The 18,803-nt window shown below is 42.1% G+C and overlaps 1 protein-coding gene across 1 annotated transcript in view; it reads right to left on the reverse strand.

Annotated features, from left to right (window-relative positions):
* Positions 1–18,803, reverse strand: part of Nup93 (nucleoporin 93) — a 103,525-nt gene that overhangs the window by 74,625 nt on the left and 10,097 nt on the right. Inside the window, 1 exon segment of the mRNA NM_001011925.1 lies at positions 10,064–10,256. Within this exon segment, the coding sequence (NP_001011925.1) occupies positions 10,064–10,242 (179 nt within the window). The 5' untranslated portion in view covers positions 10,243–10,256.

Raw genomic sequence — 18,803 nt, forward strand, 5'->3', positions numbered from 1 at the left:
TACAGATGTTATGAGCTGCTGCCATGTGGGTGTAGGTTCTCTGGAAGAGCAGCCAGTGCTCTTAGGTGCTAAGCCATCTCTCCAATCTCCTATGCATTTCTTACCCTCCTGATGCTCAAATGATCTCACCTTTGGCCAGTGGAAGCCTCTTCACATTTATTTCTAAGTTTTAATTTCATTTCATTTTTGTGTTGATGTAGAGGTGTGTGTGTGTGTGTGTGTGTGTGTGTGTGTGTGTGTGTGTGTGTGTGTGTGTTTTGGCTTTTGGCTTTTGGCTTTTGGCTTATGGTGTTGAGGATAAAACCTGGGAGCTTACACACACTAAACCTCTATTTAACAGGTATCAGTACTGCCTTCCGAGTTCTTTCTGAAGTGACTCCAGTAAGTCTTTGTAACTGCCATCTGACATGGCAAGTTTCAGGTGAGTCTTAAGCAGAGTCAGGGATCAGCCACCTCTCCAAAGAGCACTAGTTACCTTTAAAGAACTTTACAGACAATCCTCTGGGCAACCAGGATTGCTGTACTGTTTCTAGGCCTCTTCAAAAGCAGAGCTAGAAATGGAGCTTCTCGTTTTGTCTTCAGTTTCTTGTGACAAATTACAGCATGAGTTGACATTACTGCTTTCAATTCAAACTTAAGAACACTGAATTTCAGGCTTGCTTCAGATGCTCTAATTGTATCTCCTCTTCCCGTCACAAAAGTCTCACCACCATAACTAATAATGTATTTTAACCTACTCAATATATGTCTCCAGAAAACAGTAATAGCCTTCTACCAGTAACAATCTATTATATATTAAATAACATTAAAATATAATATAGAGATATTATCAACTGATAAGCATTTAGTTTGTTTTATCCATTTTAGGAATTTTTTTCAACTTAAACTTTATTTGAAAAAATATACTAAATATTTACATACCACTCCGAAGTCAAGTCCATTAAAAGGTCCCTGTCATCTTCACCATATTCCTCTCTCTTAACGCTTTGACATGTGGGGCTCTGCTGACACTGTAGAGTGTCCCTCTCAAGGAGTTCAATTTCCAAAAGGTACCGAAGTTCCACTGCAAACAAATCTTTCCTATCCACACCAATTGTGGTGGTTCAAGGGAGACTAGTCCCCACAGACTCACATATTTGAATGCTTGCTCCCTAGTTACTGTTTGGGAGGGATTAGGAGGTGTGGCCTTGTTGGAGGGTGGGCTTTAAGGTTTCAAAAACCCCCACCAAGCCCAGTCTCCTTCTGCCTGTTGCCTTCGGATCTGGATGTAAGCTCTGTCACAGCTCCTACGCCATGCCTGCCCTAATTCAATAGTTCCTCCTTTTATACTGTGCCATAATCGTGGTATCGTCTCACTGCGATAGTAACCCTTGACACCAATCAATCCACATCCCATGTTCCAATCATCTCCTTCATCAGATTCTCACAGGTGATCAGACTGAGCCACAATATTTCCTTCCCAATCATGCCAAAGCCAGGTAGCAGATAACTAGAGACAGCCTCTGTACCTCAGAGCCTACAAAAATTCCCCACCCTAACTAATTCTAACCATATTTACCATCCTTCTACAGAAACCACAATGAAAGCTCCTGCCCTTGCTCTATCTGCCTCTTGATTAGGTTTGGGCTATAATCCCAAAAGATACAACCTACACAACCATAACCCTGAATGGCAAAATCTCAAAAGATCAAAATACAAAAAAATATAATTCTGGAAAAAATAATTTTAAAACTTTAAAGAATATTTATTGGAGTCAGACAATATGACAGAGGTAGACACCTATAATCCCAGCATTTGAGAGGTAGTCAGGAGGATCAGAAATTCAAGGTGATCCCCCTTCATAGAGCCTGAGGCCAGTCTAGACTTCGTGAAACCCTGTCTCAAAACAAGCACAAAAGGCATTTGTCTTATTTACGTGCACTAAACCCAGAGGGTTTTGCTGCTGCTGTTGTTTCTTAAGATAGGGTCTCTCTATTATGCAGCCCTGGCTGTCCTAGAACAAACCTAAGATTCTGAGGTACTAAGCACATGCTCTACCAACAAGCTACATTTCAAGTCCCAACTCAACCCCCCTCATGCACATGCATGCATGCCTGAGTGTATGCAAGTGTAACAGTTTTGGTCTGTACCTGAGGCTGCCCTGGAACACATGGTGTAGACAGAGGACATCAGCCTGAGACTAAAGGTGTGCATTATCATGCCCAGCTAGTTTGTCTTTTTAAATGGAGTCATTTGGGAAACACAAAACATTCTGTGGGTGGTTTTATTCAAATGGTTTTACAAGTGTAAACAAATATACCACAACTCTGTGGGTGGTTTGAATAAGAATGGCCCCCATAGTCTCAGACAGAATGCTTGGTCATTATGGGATGGCACCATTTGAGAAGGATTAGGAGGAGGTGTAGCCTTGGTGGAGGAACTGTATCACTGAGGGTGGCTTTGAGGTTTCAGAAGCTCATGCCCACCCAGTCTTTCCCTCCCTGCCTTTGGGATCATGCATGTGAAGCACTCAGCTGTTTCTCCAGTGCTGTTCTGCTCCCACTGTGATGATATAGACTCCGCCTCTGAAACTGTAAGCCAGCCTCCAGGTAAATATTCTTTAAAAGAGTTGCTTTGTCAGGTTGGGTGTGGTGGTGCACACCTTGAATTTCCACACTTGAGAGGCAGAGAGGCAAGCAGATCTCTGAGTTCAAGGCCAGGCTGGTCTACAGAGGGAGTTTCAAGACAGCCAGGGCTACACAGAAAAACTCTTGGGGGTGGGAGAGGAGAGAGTTGCCTTGAACATGGTATCTCTTCACAGCAATAAACAGTGACTAAGACAAACTATAAGAACAAAGCTATAAGGGAAAACCTTATTCAAAAATAGGTTAAAAAAGAACAGGCAAGGGGTTGGGGATTTAGCTCAGTGGTAGAGCGCTTGCCTAGGAAGTGCAAGGCCCTGGGTTCGGTCCCCAGCTCTAAAAAGTAGAAAAGAAAAAAAAAAAAAAAAAAAGAACAAGCAAAAATGTATAAGGATATAAAGCCCTGCGTTCATTCCACAAATATCCAACAAAAGCCTTTTATTCATTTGTCATTACAATTGGTAGTTGGTGTACCCAGCTATGTTTGTTGTTTGAGACAGGGATTCTCTGTGTAGCCCTGGCTGTCCTGAAACTCATTCAGTAGACCAGGCTGGCCTTGACTTACCTCTGGATTAAAGCTGTGTACCACAGCTTTATAACTGCAGTCATATAAAAGAGCATGATGGATAACCTCTCTCTGCTAGCTTTTTAAAATGTATTCTGTGATATATATCACCATAAGCATGCCCTATTATGTCTTCCACAATTCTGTGTTGATTTGGGTACACAGATAGAAATCCAACCTGTGCCACAGTGATATAAAACCACAAAGTTGGGAGAAATAAACTAGCACCACTGTCTAAGTTCCTCTCATAGCACCACTGTCTAAGTTCCTCTCATAGCACCACTGTCTAAGTACCTATCATAGCACCACTGTCTAAGTACCTATCATAGCACCACTGTCTAAGTTCCTCTCATAGCACCACTGTCTAAGTACCTATCATAGCACCACTGTCTAAGTACCTATCATAGCACCACTGTCTAAGTTCCTCTCATAGCACCACTGTCTAAGTACCTATCATAGCACCACTGTCTAAGTACCTATCATAGCACCACTGTCTAAGTTCCTCTCATAGCACCACTGTCTAAGTTCCTCTCATAGCACCACTGTCTAAGTACCTATCATAGCACCACTGTCTAAGTTCCTCTCATAGCACCACTGTCTAAGTTCCTCTCATTATACCATGCGCATGATTATTTTTGAGGCAATTAGTAGCTGCTGGGTTCTTCAGGCAAATGTAGCTTTCATTTATTAAAACCTCCTGGAATCTCACCATCTGGAGGGAATGTGCATGCTGATGAGCAAAGACTTTTTAGGTGACATTTCCATCGTCACTGTACTGCATGGCCAACCCTTTCTGTAGAGGCCAGCCTTGAACCCCTCCCATGCGGCAGCCTTTCTGACCACCAGAATTACAGTTTGCAGAGCTCTGGATTTCAAGGTTTCAACATGTGAGACTATGGCATTCTCCATCAGGCCACTGCTACCCAGCTGGCTGCAAACAGTTCTAGTACTCACCTGGGTGGGCTGCGCGGTGTATCGGCCTGTATCCAGGCAATATGTGAATGAAAAACTACCTTGATGATAGCCATTTCCCTGTCTGCCTTGACCATGTTCAATTAAGACAAACCTTAAGTATTTAACCTTAAAGCATCTCCTTTTTTTAAATCAGCAAGTACGTATATACATTTGTATCACTTGTTCTTTAAGAAAAGCTTGTGATTCAATTCTTTCACTGTGTAATCTATCCATTCAAAGTATAATAATCAGTGGTGACTCTTAGGTACACTCAGTTACCCAGCCATCACCACAATCAACTTTAGGACATTTTCATTGCTTCCCAGAGAAAACCTCTACTCTTCACAATTAGTTCCATTTCCTCGTTTGCTGTTTTCTACAGATTTGCCTATTCAAGGCATCACTCATAGGCAGGACCATACAATATGTGTTCTGCCTGCTTCACAGGAATATCTGGTGTTCACAGAGGTCAAAGGAGGATGGCAGATCCCCTGGAGCTGGAGTAACAAACAATTAGGAGTCACCATCTGGGTGCTAGGAACTGAACCCAAGGCCTCTTGAAGAACAGCCTGTGCTCTAAATCACTGAGCCCCAACTAGACTTGTAATTCTATTCCAACAACCCATCCTCATGCCACATAATCTTGATTAGTGTGGTTTTCTGTTTATAAATACGGGGTTACATTAAATAGCCCAGATTTGTTTTGGAGCTCACTATGCAAGCAGACAGACCATGAGTTCACTATTCTCCTGCCTCACACGTCGTGCTGACATAATGGATATGGATGACCACACCTGGGAACTACTGTGGCTTCCCAGAAGTTTTTAAATTCTTAGTCTTCTTTGTTCTGTCTTTTAAAGATTATTTTGGGGACTGGAGAGAATGGCTTCATGGATAAGAGCACTGGCTGCTCTTCTAAAGGACCTGGGTTCAATTCCATGGGTACCAAGCAGGTACATGGTACACAGACACACAAGCAGACAAAACACCCAAACTCACTTAAATTGTTTGCTTGTGCAAGAGCTCTTGTATTTTGGTTCAATCCATCAATTTCAGCAAAAAGGGCCAGTTGGGAAGCTGAATTTTTTTTAACTTTTTTTTTTAATGTCTATTTTTTTTTCAATGTATGTAGGTATTTTGCTTGCAAATGTTTGTGTACCTTGTGCATGTGTGATGACCTTGGAGGCAAAAGAGGGCATCAGAATCTCTGGAAATGCAGTTAACAAATGGCTATGAGTTACCATATAGTTGTTGAGAACTGAACCCAGGTCCTCAAAAGAGCAGCCAGGGCTCTTAACCACTGAACTGTCTCTCCAGGCTTGGATGCTGGGATTTTAACAGAGTTTCTGTTGAATGTATAGATTGACATCTAACACATTAACACATTAACATATTAACATATCAACATATTAACTACCTCAAGCCACTAACATAGGATGTCTTTTATCTGCTTTCTTAAGTAGAAGGGAAAAGCACTATGCACCTACCCACCGACCCTTTTGTTGTTGATGTTGTTGTACTAGGGACCACCGCAGGACCTTTCATAAGCTGGCCATGCATTCTATTTCTGAACTACATTTCAGTCTAGTACTTTAGACACTTTTCCCTACCTTGAAATGTTTTCTTAATAACTTGTCCTGAAGTCACTCCATGGTAGAATACATGATTATTCCTTGGTCCCACTGTGAAGTATCCAAGTATCCAAGCCTGGCATACCTAGCCAGCATCCTAAAAACAGACCCTGTTCCCTACGTTTGCTGTGTCAAATAAGGCCACAGTGATTCTTTATGCATAGACACTGCATGTTTCTGTTACTAGGTCTTCGGAATGAATCCTTAGAAACAGAATTACCAGATCACTTTTAACACTGCATCTTCACCAGTAACATGTGAGAGTACATCCAGTGTCCAAATGACCTTGACATGTACTAGAATAAAAAACTCCAGAATTGAAAAATCAGCTCTTGGGGCTGGAGAGATGGCTCAGTGGTTAAGAGCACTGACTGCTCTTCCAGAGGTCCTGAGTTCAAATCCCAGCAACCACATGGTGGCTCACAACCATCTGTAATGAGATCTGATGCCCTCTTCTGGTGTGTCTGAAGACAGCTGCAGTGTACTTATATATAATAAATAAATAGATCTTTAAAAAGAAAAAAGAAAGACCAGCTCTTGAGCCAGGGTGGCAGCTCAGATTTGCAATTCCTGCACAGGAGAGGCTAAGATAGGGATCAAGAATTCCAGGCAAGCTTAGATTACATATTTAGTTCCAGGCTAGCCTGGGCAACACAAATAGTGCAAGTATTGGAATTAGAGGAGAATGCCCATCTAAGAGGCATCTACAAGAACTAAATTGCATAGCTTACGTGTTAGCTATGCAAAAATGCTGGTGAGGAAGAGGGAAGGGGAGAGGAAGCTCTCTAGCAGAGTGAAGACCTACATGAGGATGGTTACACCAGAAACTTCATACAACGGGCAGGAGTTCTACCACTGAGCTACACTTCTAACCCAACATTCAGCTCTTAAGGCCCTTGCCTTTTATCAGCCCAAATCCTAAGTCTACACAGACAGACAGTCCCCACAATCAGAAAGCCACAGAAGCTGGAGTCACATTCCAGAGCCCAAAAGAGTAAAAGACACAAAAACCGTTCCCAGTACATACAAGGTTTAGGAAAAAGAAGAAAGAAAAAGAAAAGAATTCAAATTTCATCTACAATTTGCTCATGAAAAAAAAACCTTAAATAGCATTTCAAACATGAGCATCAGTCCCTACCTCTCCCATTTCTCGAGCTCTGACAATAAGTCAGAAGAGTGACTGTGACAGTCCTCTGAGAAAGTACTTATGGCAAGTGCCAAAAGGGTTTTTTTAATTCATTTATTTTTGTTTTACATGCACTGGTTGTTTTGCCTGCATGTGTGTCTGTGTTGGATCTCCCAGAACTGGAGTTACAGACAGTTGTGTGTGCCATGTGGGTGCGGGAATTGAACTCTGGTCCTCTTGAAGAACAGCCTTAACGACCTAACTACGGGCCAGCTCTCCAGTCCTCGACAAAAGGGATTTTTATTGACCAAGCTGAATTTGACTCTAGTTGTCCACTACGACCTGATCTTCCTTACTTAGAGAGTGGAGATGATGTGGTTTTCAAGGGTTGACTTCACATTAAATGATGACACTGTACCAAACACAAAAGTGGCCAAAAAGACAGCTTAGTAAAATTATCAAAGCAAATGAATATTTACTATGCAGCTTTGGCCAAATTATGTTAGATGTTTCACAAGGTATGGAGAAAACTGTCAAAGATTACACAAATTAATAACGATAGTTACCTTGCAGGATAAGTTAAGGCAGGAGAGTGGTTACTGTCTTTCTCTTTGTACCTCTCTAGGTTGTTAGGCTTTGTTTTAGTGGATAAATCCACTGACCTACTTCTGCTGAGAAACGTGGGCAGACAGTGATGACAGGCAACCACAGACACTGGTAATGTTCTGTATTTTAATGGAAATATACACATGAGTGTTCGTCTATTCTATTACTTACACAAGGAGTTTGTGAGATTTTGTCCTATAACCTGTGGCAATCACTCAGCTCTGTCATACAAAAAATAAATAAATAAATAAATAAATAAATAAATAAATAAATAAATAAAAAAGTTACACAGTCAACAAGTAAATGTGGTTCCCATAAGATGTAGTAGTAGACAGCGGGTTCATGGGCACAGTCTCCAAACCCCTGCTTTACAGATGCCAGTCTTGTGTGGTGGGAAAAAAAAACCAAAAGTTTAAAAGATCAAATACATGCATGCAAAACTGCTATCAAATTTGCTCTCTACGCTGGAAGTGTTGGCATACTCCTGTAACCCTAGCTACTCGCTAGGCCACAGCATGTTTTAGGCTAGCTGGGACCAGTAAGATTCCATTAAAAAAACTGTTCTCTTAAAAATAAAAATGCGGGGCTGGGGATTTAGCTCAGTGGTAGAGCGCTTACCTAGGAAGCGCAAGGCCCGGAGTTCGGTCCCCAGCTCCGAAAAAAAAGAACCAAAAAAAAAAAAAATAAAATAAAAAAAAAATAAAAATAAAAATGCATGTGGTACAGGCAAAACACCTATGCACATAGAATAACATTTTTAAAATGAAAAGAAAAAACTGCACAAGATCCTGTTCGGTTCTCTTCTCTGCCCTCATCCAGCATGTACTAAAATATCCACACCACACTTTGTGACTATGCCTATCAAGAAGATGGAAAAATACAGTCGTCAGCCCTCTGGTTTCTTTTTAAGCACCTGCCCCACCCAATATCCATTCTTTCAATTCCCAGCCTCCCTAAATAATGAACTTAAGGTAGAAGGGATGAGGAAGAATGGAAATTTACAAGAAACAGAATATGACTGATAATTGTTACCAAGAAAACATCTTCCCTTTTTGCTCTTAATGGGCTGTAAAGCTGATGCAATTAAATTATAACTATAGCAACTCAGCGGGCATCCACGGGCTCCTGCTCCTCCAGCATCCTTGCACAAGCAGAAGCCGTCTGCTTAAAATCAAGGAAACTGTAGGCAGCCAGAAACAGAAGTTTGGGGCCTACGAGGAAGACAAGTTGGCAGAAATATCTACAGGGTACTGGGGACCAGTGTAGGTTAGCCATTGGCAGCGTTTTGCTACAAGGCTGGATAGTTTAAAAAGACAAAACCAAGATACGGCAGTGTGACAAATGCCTTTTACCCCAGCACTTAAGAGGCAGAGGCAGGCTGATCTCTATGAGTTCAAGGCCAGCGTGGTCCACAGAGCAGGTTCCAAGACAACCAAGAGTGGTCCATAGCTTATTGTTGACTTCATCCAGCAACTAAACACTCCCTTTCTCATGATCACCGAGAAAGGGAATGCAGCCTTCCACACCACTTTGACATTTACCAAGTCCCTGAAACAATGCCCTCAGATTAACACCAGTCTTTCTCAAGGTCACAGAATGAACACTAGATAGACATTCTCCTGAATTACACAGAATCCTGGTGACTTTCTGGACGCAACAAAATCTCAGTAGCAGATCTCCCTTCACCCCTTTCTCCAGGACCCTTCCAGAAATACAGGAACATGGGTGCTAGCATCAGCCTTACTGGGTTTGAATCTTGGCTCACCACTTGCCTGCTGTATAATCTGAGAAAGGAACTAGCCCCTCTCTGAACCTTTGTCCTTCAATTAGAATATACAGATCAGCAACTTGATGCTGGCTGTGATGGTTAAGCAAAGACTTAATGTATAAGAAGTTTCTGATACACCGTAAATAACCATTCAATTACATTTTTCACAGAAAGCAGTTTGGTTTTGACTTTTTTGTTGGGTTTGTGTTTTATCCAATCAAGATCCTCTCTAGGGATCCTGCTAAGGCTGTTAATCAGCATTTTCCCGAAAAGCCTTTTTCTCCTGGGGCTCGCCCACCTTCCTGTTTCTGCAATCAGCTGGAGAGCACTGTATTTCAAGGCCTTTCAGAGGCAGCCTCTGGGGTCACCAACAATAAGCAGACAAAAATCACTCCTCACTTGGATGGCTTTCCTTACTGACCAATCATCAATTTTTTTCCAATTACCCTTAAAAACTCTGTTCACCGCTGAGTGCTTTCTGGCTTTGGGTAGCATTTATGTGCACGACCCGTATCTACTAACACACTTACAAGGGCCATTTATGACTCAACAGACCACAAACCCAAGCAGGAACTACGGTGCAGAGCTCCCCCATCCTATGATATGGGTTATCAGCTTGGTCAGACAAATAGACTAAAACTCTAAAAACCTAGAGAGGCACAGAAACAAAGCAAGGTTTGCTGATCTGCTTGTAACTCTGAGGTCCTGACTATCCGGCTTGTGACTATCATAGAAGAAACTGATCTGCCCCCAAACTACCCAGTCCAACAGTACTTCCCCACCAGTACTCACGCCTTGACATCTGCTGTCTCCTGGGATGTTCGTGTGAGGGTACGGGAACGCAGGCGCTCACCCGCTTGCTGGATCTCCTGTAAATTTCGTTCTACATGTGGAAGCTCAGAGATGCCTTCGGTCTCAGCAGCAAGCTGTTCAGCTTGCTGAAGGAGCTCACCAAATCCCTCAGTATCCATTGGAGATGCAGATGCTACATGAAAGAAAAAGACCCAAGTCAAGGGGGAGGGAGGCGTCATGTTTGCTTCAATCTGTTACAAGATAATAAAACTCCAGGACTTTTTGTAAACTGAAAGGGGGGCAGTTCATCAACAAGCAAGATTTGTTCCTGAATATAGCCCAAGAACAGGCCTGACAGAGAAAATGAGTCAGACTGTGAACAACAGATCATTTCTGTGAATATTGACAGTCCCAAGATTGATTTCACCACCAGAACCAATGCAAGCATATTAAGCCACAGGCTAGAATTCCTGCCTTTTCCTGTAGACCCAACACAGATAAGGAAATGCAAGCCATTGTGGCAGCTCCAGGAAGCCTAAAGAACGATCCTTCTATACCTCCAATCTCTCCACATTTATCTTGAGAAAAGGGCACTACCACCCCTCCACCTGAAGAATGCCCCTATTAAGAAGGGGTTGCTGTAGGGCCATGATGGTACACGCCTTGAATCCCAGCATTCCCGAGGCAACGCAGGAGAAGCTCTTTGAGTGTGAGGCTGGCCTGGTCAATAGAGTAGGCAGGGCTACACAGTGAGACTCTGTCTTGAAATATGCTGCACCCCAAAGAAAAGATGAAGGCATTGCTGTAGCCTAAGGCCTTCCATGAGGATGTTCACGGTAACTCTAGTCCACGGAACTCAGTTATGTGCCCGGCACACGCCCTGCAGTGATCTGGCTGTACTGAGATCAGAGAAACACTAAGTGTCTTCTAACTAAACCCAGTCTTGCTTTGTTTTAGCTCATCCATGTCTTCTTGAACATAGAAGACATCCGTTTTTATTACTCACACCCTGGACTCCATTTACACATTCTTCTAAAGTTACTGAAGGCCTCATTATGCATGACATATACCTGTCTTTTAGACCATGAACATAATTAATAAGGCCACCTGTTTCTCTAACAAGTGATTTAAAGTGCTGTAGCTTGAGAAGATGACTGAACTCATGGGGAAACATTTGCTATTGTGACCAACATTCAATTCCTGAGGTCCATACGGTGGAAAGAAAACTGACTCCAAAAAAACAACTCTGGCCAGTTTTCCTCTAACCTCCACATGTGGTGTGGCATGACTCCACATACATACAAGCACACATACACATACTGTTTAAATAAATGTTTAAAAAAATATCAGGAGTTGGAGAGACAGGTGGTTCAGTGGTTAAGAGCACTGACTGCTCTTGAAGAGGACCTAGGTTTAACTCCCAGCATCCACATGTCAGCTCATAACCAACTATAACTCCCGCTGCAAACCTGATACGCTCTTCCAGCCTGAGGGCACTGCATGCATATCAAGCACAGACACATTAACAGGTAAAACACACATAACATAAAATAAGAATATTTTACTTTTTAAAGAAAGTGCTGCCCTTTGCCAGGCATGGAGGCACACACCTTTCATACCAGCACTCAGGAGGCAGAGGCAGGTGGATCTCTGTTCAACGTGGTCTATACAAGACACGTATATCCTGTCTTGAAACACGAAAAGAAAAGAAAAGAAAAGAAAAGAAAAGAAAAGAAAAAGGAAAGAAAAGGAAAGGAAAGAAAAAAGAAGATCGAGCAAGCTATTTACCAGCTAATACACATCTATGAATCTTGTGTATATACACTATACCATCCTAATACAAGGTTCTTGATGAAGTCAATATTTTTAATTCCTACCACTATTAAATTAACAGAAGGCAAAATGTATTAACATCATAAAAATAGTTAAGGACTGGCGAGGTGGCTCGCCAGTCAAGAACACGTGCTAATCTTACAGAGGACCCCAGTTTGGTTTTTAGTTCCCATGCCAGGCAGCTCACAATTGTTTGTATTCTAGCTCCAGAGGATCTGATACTCTTTCTGGCCCCAAGAGTACCCAAAAATATATACACACATGAGTAAATCTTTAAGAGACTAGAGAGATGGCTCAGTGATTAAAAACATTGTTTATTCTTAGAGAGGACTCAGGATTTGGATCCCAGAACCCACAAGGCACCTCACAACTGCCTATGACTCTAGTTCCAAGGGATCCAACAAGTTCTTCTCCTCTCCATGGGCACTGCATTGATATGGTGCACTTACATACATGCAGGATAAACACATAAAAACTCATACACGTAAAAAAATAAATCTGCAAAATTATAATGCTAAAAGATTAGGAACAAGTTTATTGTTAAAAAGAAAACATTTAGAGGGGCATCGTAGCTCACAACTGTAACCCCAGTACTCAGCAGGCTGAGGGAGGATTGCTCCAAATTTGAGGTCAGCCTAGGGATACAAAGTTGAGTTCTAGGCTAGTCTATAATATAATGTGAGACACTGTCTCAAAAATGAGGTGGACAATTCCTTATAAACAGCAGCTCGATTTTAAAGATTTTATAAATTTTATTTTGATGTGTATGCTCATGTGTCTGTGTGAGTGCACAGTGTGGGTATGGGTGTCTGCAGGAGTCGGAAGAGAGCATCCGATTCCCTGGGGCTTGAGTTTAGGTTAGTTGTGAGCTGTCTGAGGAGCGTGTGGAGAGTCAAGCTGGACTCCTCTGGTTGGACTGCAGATCTTAGTTACTCTTTCTTTCTCTGCTTTATGTCCATGGTTTCAACTACACACATGAAACCCCAGTGGTCTAGCTCTATACTTAAACTGTTATTATCGCTCAGCTACAGAAACATATGCTAATGTGCAGGGCCAGAGTAACCATCCTAAATCCATAGCTGGAAGATAAGGACTTTTTGAAATGAGCATTAAAGGGCATTAACTTTAAAGGCTGGTTAAAACGAAAATAGATCCTCTCAGAGTAATCATAGAAGTATTTTGGTTTTCTTCATGTGGTTCTAAGCTGGCTTTAATCTTTAACAAAAATCATATACACTGTAAGTTTTAGAACTAAAGTTCCTAGAAAAGTATATATACATATTAAATCCAATACATTCAGACTACACCTGTCATTATATATGGGAGAACGAGGAGGGCAGAGCTAACATCCTCCAGGCCTGCTCTAAGTCTACTCCCAACCTAGCAAGCAGTGATCCTTTTAAATGCAGGTCCTATGCTTGGGCTTAAACATCTGGTACAGTGGTGCTCTCCAGGTGGGGCTCTACCTACCCCTGACTGTCCAAACCTGATTCCCTTCTTCCTTGGGCTCTGTCCACCCTCAGGGCTTCCTTACTGGCTCCAGGGAAAGAGGCACATTCCTGCCCTAAACCTTTCTCTTCATTTCTACTACCAGAGCACTCCTCCCCAGTTTCAGCTGAACTTCAGACTGCCTTTGAGGCCAAGCTGTAAGATGCTATTCTGAAAGGTTAATACGTAGGACTGGAGAGACGGCTCTGTGAGCAAGAAAGGGAACTTACTGCTCTTGTAGAGGATCTGAGTTTGAGTCCCAACACTTATGTTGGGCAGCTAACAACTGCCTGTAACTCCAGCTCCAGGAAATCTGACACCCTCTTCTGCACCCCCCCACCGAAAGCGAGAGAGAGCAAGTGACAGACAGACAGACACACACACACACACACAGACATAAATCAAATAAATTGTGCCAGGTGTAGTGGCACACGCCTATAGTCCCAGCACTCAGGAAGCAGAAGCAGGTGGATCCCTGATGCTATCCTGGTCTGAGTGAGCTCCAGAACAGCCAGGACTACAGAAAAATACCTGTCTCAAAAAATAAATAAATAGATAAATAAATAAATTAGCAAACAAACAAACAAAAACACTATACATAGATGGATGGATGGACAGACAGACAGACAGATTTAAAAAAATTATTGGATATATTTTTATTTACATTTCAAATGTTATTCCCTTTCTCGGTTTCCTGTCCAGAAGCCCCCATCCCCTCCCTATCCCCCCTCCCCACCTTCCCCTACTCTAGGGGTCCATCCTTGGCAGGACCAAGGGCTTCTCCTTCCTTTGGTGCCCAACAAGGTCATCCTCTGCTACATATGCAGCTGGAGCCATGGGTCAGTCCCTGTATAGTGGTTTAGTCCCTGGGAGCTCTGGTTGGTTGGTATTGTTTTTATGGGGTTGCAAGCCCCTTCAGCAATTTCAATCCTTTCTCTAATTCCTCCAACGGGAGTCCCGTTTTCAGTTCAGTGGTTTGATGCTAGCATTCGCCTCTGTATTTGACATGCTCTGGCTGTGCCTCTCAGGAGAGATCTATATCAGGCTCCTGTCGGCCTGCACTTCTTAGCTTCATCCATCTTATCTAGTTTTGGTGGTTGTATATATATATATATATATGGGCCACATGTGGGGCAGGCTCTGAATGGCCATTCCTTCAGTCTCTGCTCCAAATTTTGCCTCCATATCCCCTCCTATGGATATTTTTGTTCCCCCTTCTAAGAAGGAGTGAAGCATCCACATTTTGGTCATCCTTCTTCTTGAGCTTCAGGTGGTCTGTGGATTGTATCTTGGATAATTCAAGCTTTTGGGCTAATATCCACTTATCAATGAGTGCATACCATGTGTGATTTTCTGCGATTGGGTTACCTCACTCAGGATGATATTTTCCAGTTCCATCCATTTGCCTACGAATTTCATGAAGTCACTGTTTTTGATAGCTGAGTAGTACTCCATTGTATAGATGTACCACATTTTCTGTACCCATTCCTCTATTGAAGGGCATCTGGGTTCTTTCCAGCTTCTGACTATTATAAATAAGGCTTCTGTGAACATAGTGGAGCATGTGTCTTTGATGTATGTTGGAGCATTGTTTGAGTATATGCCCAGGAGTGGTATAGCTGGGTCCTCAGGTAGTGCAATGTCCAATTTTCTGAGGAACCTCCAGGCTGATTTCCAGAACGGTTGTACCAGTTTGCAATCCCACCAACAATGGAGCAGTGTTCCTCTTTTTCCACATCCTCACCTGCATCTGCTGTCACCTGATCTTAGCCATTCTGACTGGTGTAAAGTGGAATCTCAAGGCTGTTTTGATTTACATTTCCCTGATGACTAAGGATGTTGAGCATTTCTTTAGGTACTTCTCAGCCATTCGATAATCCTCAGCTGAGAATTTTTTATTTAGCTCTGTACCATTTTTTAATAGGGTTATTTGGCTCTCTGGAGTCTAACTTCTTGAGTTTTTTGTATATTTTGGATATTAGACCTCTTTCAGATGTAGGATTGGTAAAGATCTTTTCCCAATCTGTTGGTTGCCATTTTGTCCTAATGACAGTGTCCTTTGCCTTACAGTAGCTTTGCAGTTTTATGAGGTCCCATTTGTCAATTCTTGATCTTAGAGCATAAGCCATTGGTTTTTTGTTCAGGAAATTTTCCCCAGTGGCCATGTGATCGAGACTCTTCCCCACTTTTTCTTTTATTAGTTTGAGTGTATCTGGTTTGATGTGGAGGTCCTTGATCCACTTGGACTTAAGCTTTGTACAGGGTAATAAGAATGGATCTATCTGTTTTCTTCTACATGCTGACCTCAAGTTGAACCAGCACCATTTGTTGAAAATGCTATCTTTTTTCCATTGGAAAAAAATCTGTAGATTGCTTTTGGCAAAATGGCCATTTTTACTATATTAATCCTGTCACTCCATGAGCATCAGAGGTCTTTCCATCTTCTGAGATCTTCAATGTCTTTCTTCAGAGACTTGAAGTTCTTGTCATACAGATCTTTCACTTGCTTGGTTAAAGTCACACCAAGGAATTTTATATTATTTGGGACTATTGTGAAGGGTGTCATTTTACTAATTTCTTTCTCAGCCTGTTTATCCTTTGAGTAGAGGAAGGCTACTGATTTATTTAAGTTAATTTTATACCCCGACACTTTGCTGAAGTTGTTTACCAGGCTTAGTAGTTCTCTGGTGGAAATTTGGGGTCACTTAAGTATACTATCATGTCATCTGCAGATAGTAATATTTTGACTTCCTTTCCAATTTGTATCCCTTTGACCTCCTTTTGTTGTCTAATTGCTCTGGCTAGGACTTTGATTTTTAAAACTACTAAAATTAAAATTGGCAGGACTAAAGTGGCAAGGTATACCTGTACTCCAGTACTCGGGAGGCTGAGGCAGGACTGTGAATACAATGCCAGTGTGGGCTCCTACTCAGTGTGACTCTGTCTACAAAATAAAGTATTTTGAGTTTTGTGGCACGCAGCTTTAAGCCCACAACTCCAGAGACAGATACAGGCAGACAGATCTCTGTGAGCTTGCAGCTAGGTTGGTGCTCTATACAGTGAGTTATAGGCCACCAGGGTTACAGTAAGACTCCATCCCAAAAAAGAAAACAAATAATGTTCTTACTGTGATGATCCCATGATCTACATCTCTTTCCCCAGCCTAGAATATACTTGGGAACCTTTGTAAGAAAGCTCTAAACTTACTGTGAACTACAGATGAGCTACAGTGCGGAATGTTCTTCCCAGAAGGTAGCCTTCCAAAAAAAATTTAAAAATCACACAAACTATGATAAATAAATGCACTTAAAAACATTTAACATACCCCAGCATGTCCACATTATTGCCTTAGAGAAATATTCTTGGCTTTCTGCACATGACCAAAGGTGGTAAGGCATAACGCCAGGGGTATTCCCTCATGGTACCTATATTTGCTTAAGCTAAACTGTAAACCTCCTGCTTTGCTTACTTTAATAATAAAAAATGAGAAGTGCTTTGTTTGCACTACTCTTGAACTCAAAGCCTGGAGTTCCCTGGTATCCCTCTCGGATCTTTGGAATATAGTCTTTGAACCTTAAGAATGTAAGTGGTGGTGGGTTGGTAGCTGCTGAGAAAATTAAATTCAATAACTACTGTCCACAATTTCTTCTGTTTCTTCATGCTGTTTTGCATTCAGCTGCCATTCAATGTCTAAACATGTCCCCCACAGGGGGTGCAGTAACATTCTCAAATGAGGTAGATGCAAATACTTGCAGTTTGAATGTGAAACGCTCCCAATAAGGACTCAGTGGTTGAACACTTGGTGCCTGGCCGTGGTACTTGCTAGGGGACACTGTGCACCTGCAGCAGGTGAAGAAGTTCCCTGAGGACAAAGCCTGGAGGCTATAATCCAGCCTCACTTGTATGCACACATTTCCTGGCTGTGAATTTCCTGATGTGGAAGGCAGTCCTTCAGCAGGAGCCATTATCCAGCTGGGGTTTCTATTGCTGTGATGATGCACCATGACCAAAAGCAAGTTGGGGAGAAAGGGGTTTGTTTGGCTTACATTTCCAGAGCCCTGTAAATCACTTAAGGAAGCCAGGACATGGTCTCAAACAGAGCAGGAACCAGGAGGCAGGAGCTGATGCTGAGGCCATGGAGAGGTACAACTCACTGGCTTGCTCTCTATGGTTTACTTAGAGCCTGCTTTCTTACAGAACCTAGGAACACCAGGCCAGGGATGGCACCACCCACAAGGGAATGGGTCCTCTCCTATCAATCATTAATTAAGAAAATGTCTTATGGCCTGGAGAGGTGGCTCAATGGTTAAGAGCACTAACTGCTCTTCCAAAGGTCCTGAGTTCAATCCCAGCAACCACATGGTGGCTCACAACCATCTGTAACGGGATCTGATGCCCTCTTCTGGTGTGTCTGAAGACAGGTACAGTGTACTCGTGTAAATAAAATAAAATCTTTAAAAAAAAGAAATGTCTTATAGCTTGATCTTACAGAGACATTTTTTTCCCCTCTGATAACTCTAGCTTGTGGCAAACTAACATAAAACTAGTCAGGACACAGAATGAACTCTTTCTTTAAACTGTTTCTTGCCAGGCTATCTGGTCACAACAAACAGAAAGTTAACTAAAACAATCCTTACAGTTGCATATATAGTAAATGAACTCATTATAAAGATAGTGAAAATACATCAGATAATTTCAGTTCAGCTGCTATTAAAACATATGAAGGGTTGGTTTGTTCGTTTGTTTGGTTTTAATTTTTCGGTTTTTGAGACAGGGTTTCTCTGTGTACCCTTGGCTGTCCTGAAACTCACTCTGTAGACCAAGTTGGCCTTGAACTCAGAGATCCACCTACCTCTGCTGGGACTAAAGGTTTGTACTGGAGATTGATCTTGTAAACTATACGTTCAGATGCTAATTTCTGTACCCTGAGATCTAGTTATAGTCAGGATACATGAATACTGAAGAGTCTCCTAGATCAGTGTGGTGTAACGAATGCTCCCCAATTTTCTCTGGTTAATAAAAGGTTGAATAGCCAATAACTGGGCCGAGTAAACAGAAAGGCTGGACTTTATATCCCGGCCAGGGGTCTGAGGGAGAAGATCGAGGTAGAAAGATCAAGGTACAAAGAGTTAGGGTCCAAGAGAAGGGCCACAAGGAAGAAGATGGTTGCCATGAGCTTGGGTATGAGGAGGAGTTGCCATTTAACCATGTTAAATATTCAATCGAGCCAGAAAAGAATAGATATCTAAGAGCTCCAACTACTGAGAGCCTCTAAACCATTCTAAGTCAGTGTCTTCATAAAATGCCCCTTCAGTATTCTAAGTGGCCCCTTAATGATTTTCCTGCTTTTATGTCAAAATGTACTCACCTGTTCCTGGTAATACTAGCTCGTTGGTTTCTCTCCCTTTGCCTTTAAGCA

The sequence above is a fragment of the Rattus norvegicus genome, chromosome 19 (assembly GCF_021556685.1).
Source record: "Rattus norvegicus strain SHRSP/BbbUtx chromosome 19, alternate assembly SHRSP_T2T, whole genome shotgun sequence".
Classification (NCBI taxonomy): Eukaryota; Metazoa; Chordata; class Mammalia; order Rodentia; family Muridae; genus Rattus; species Rattus norvegicus.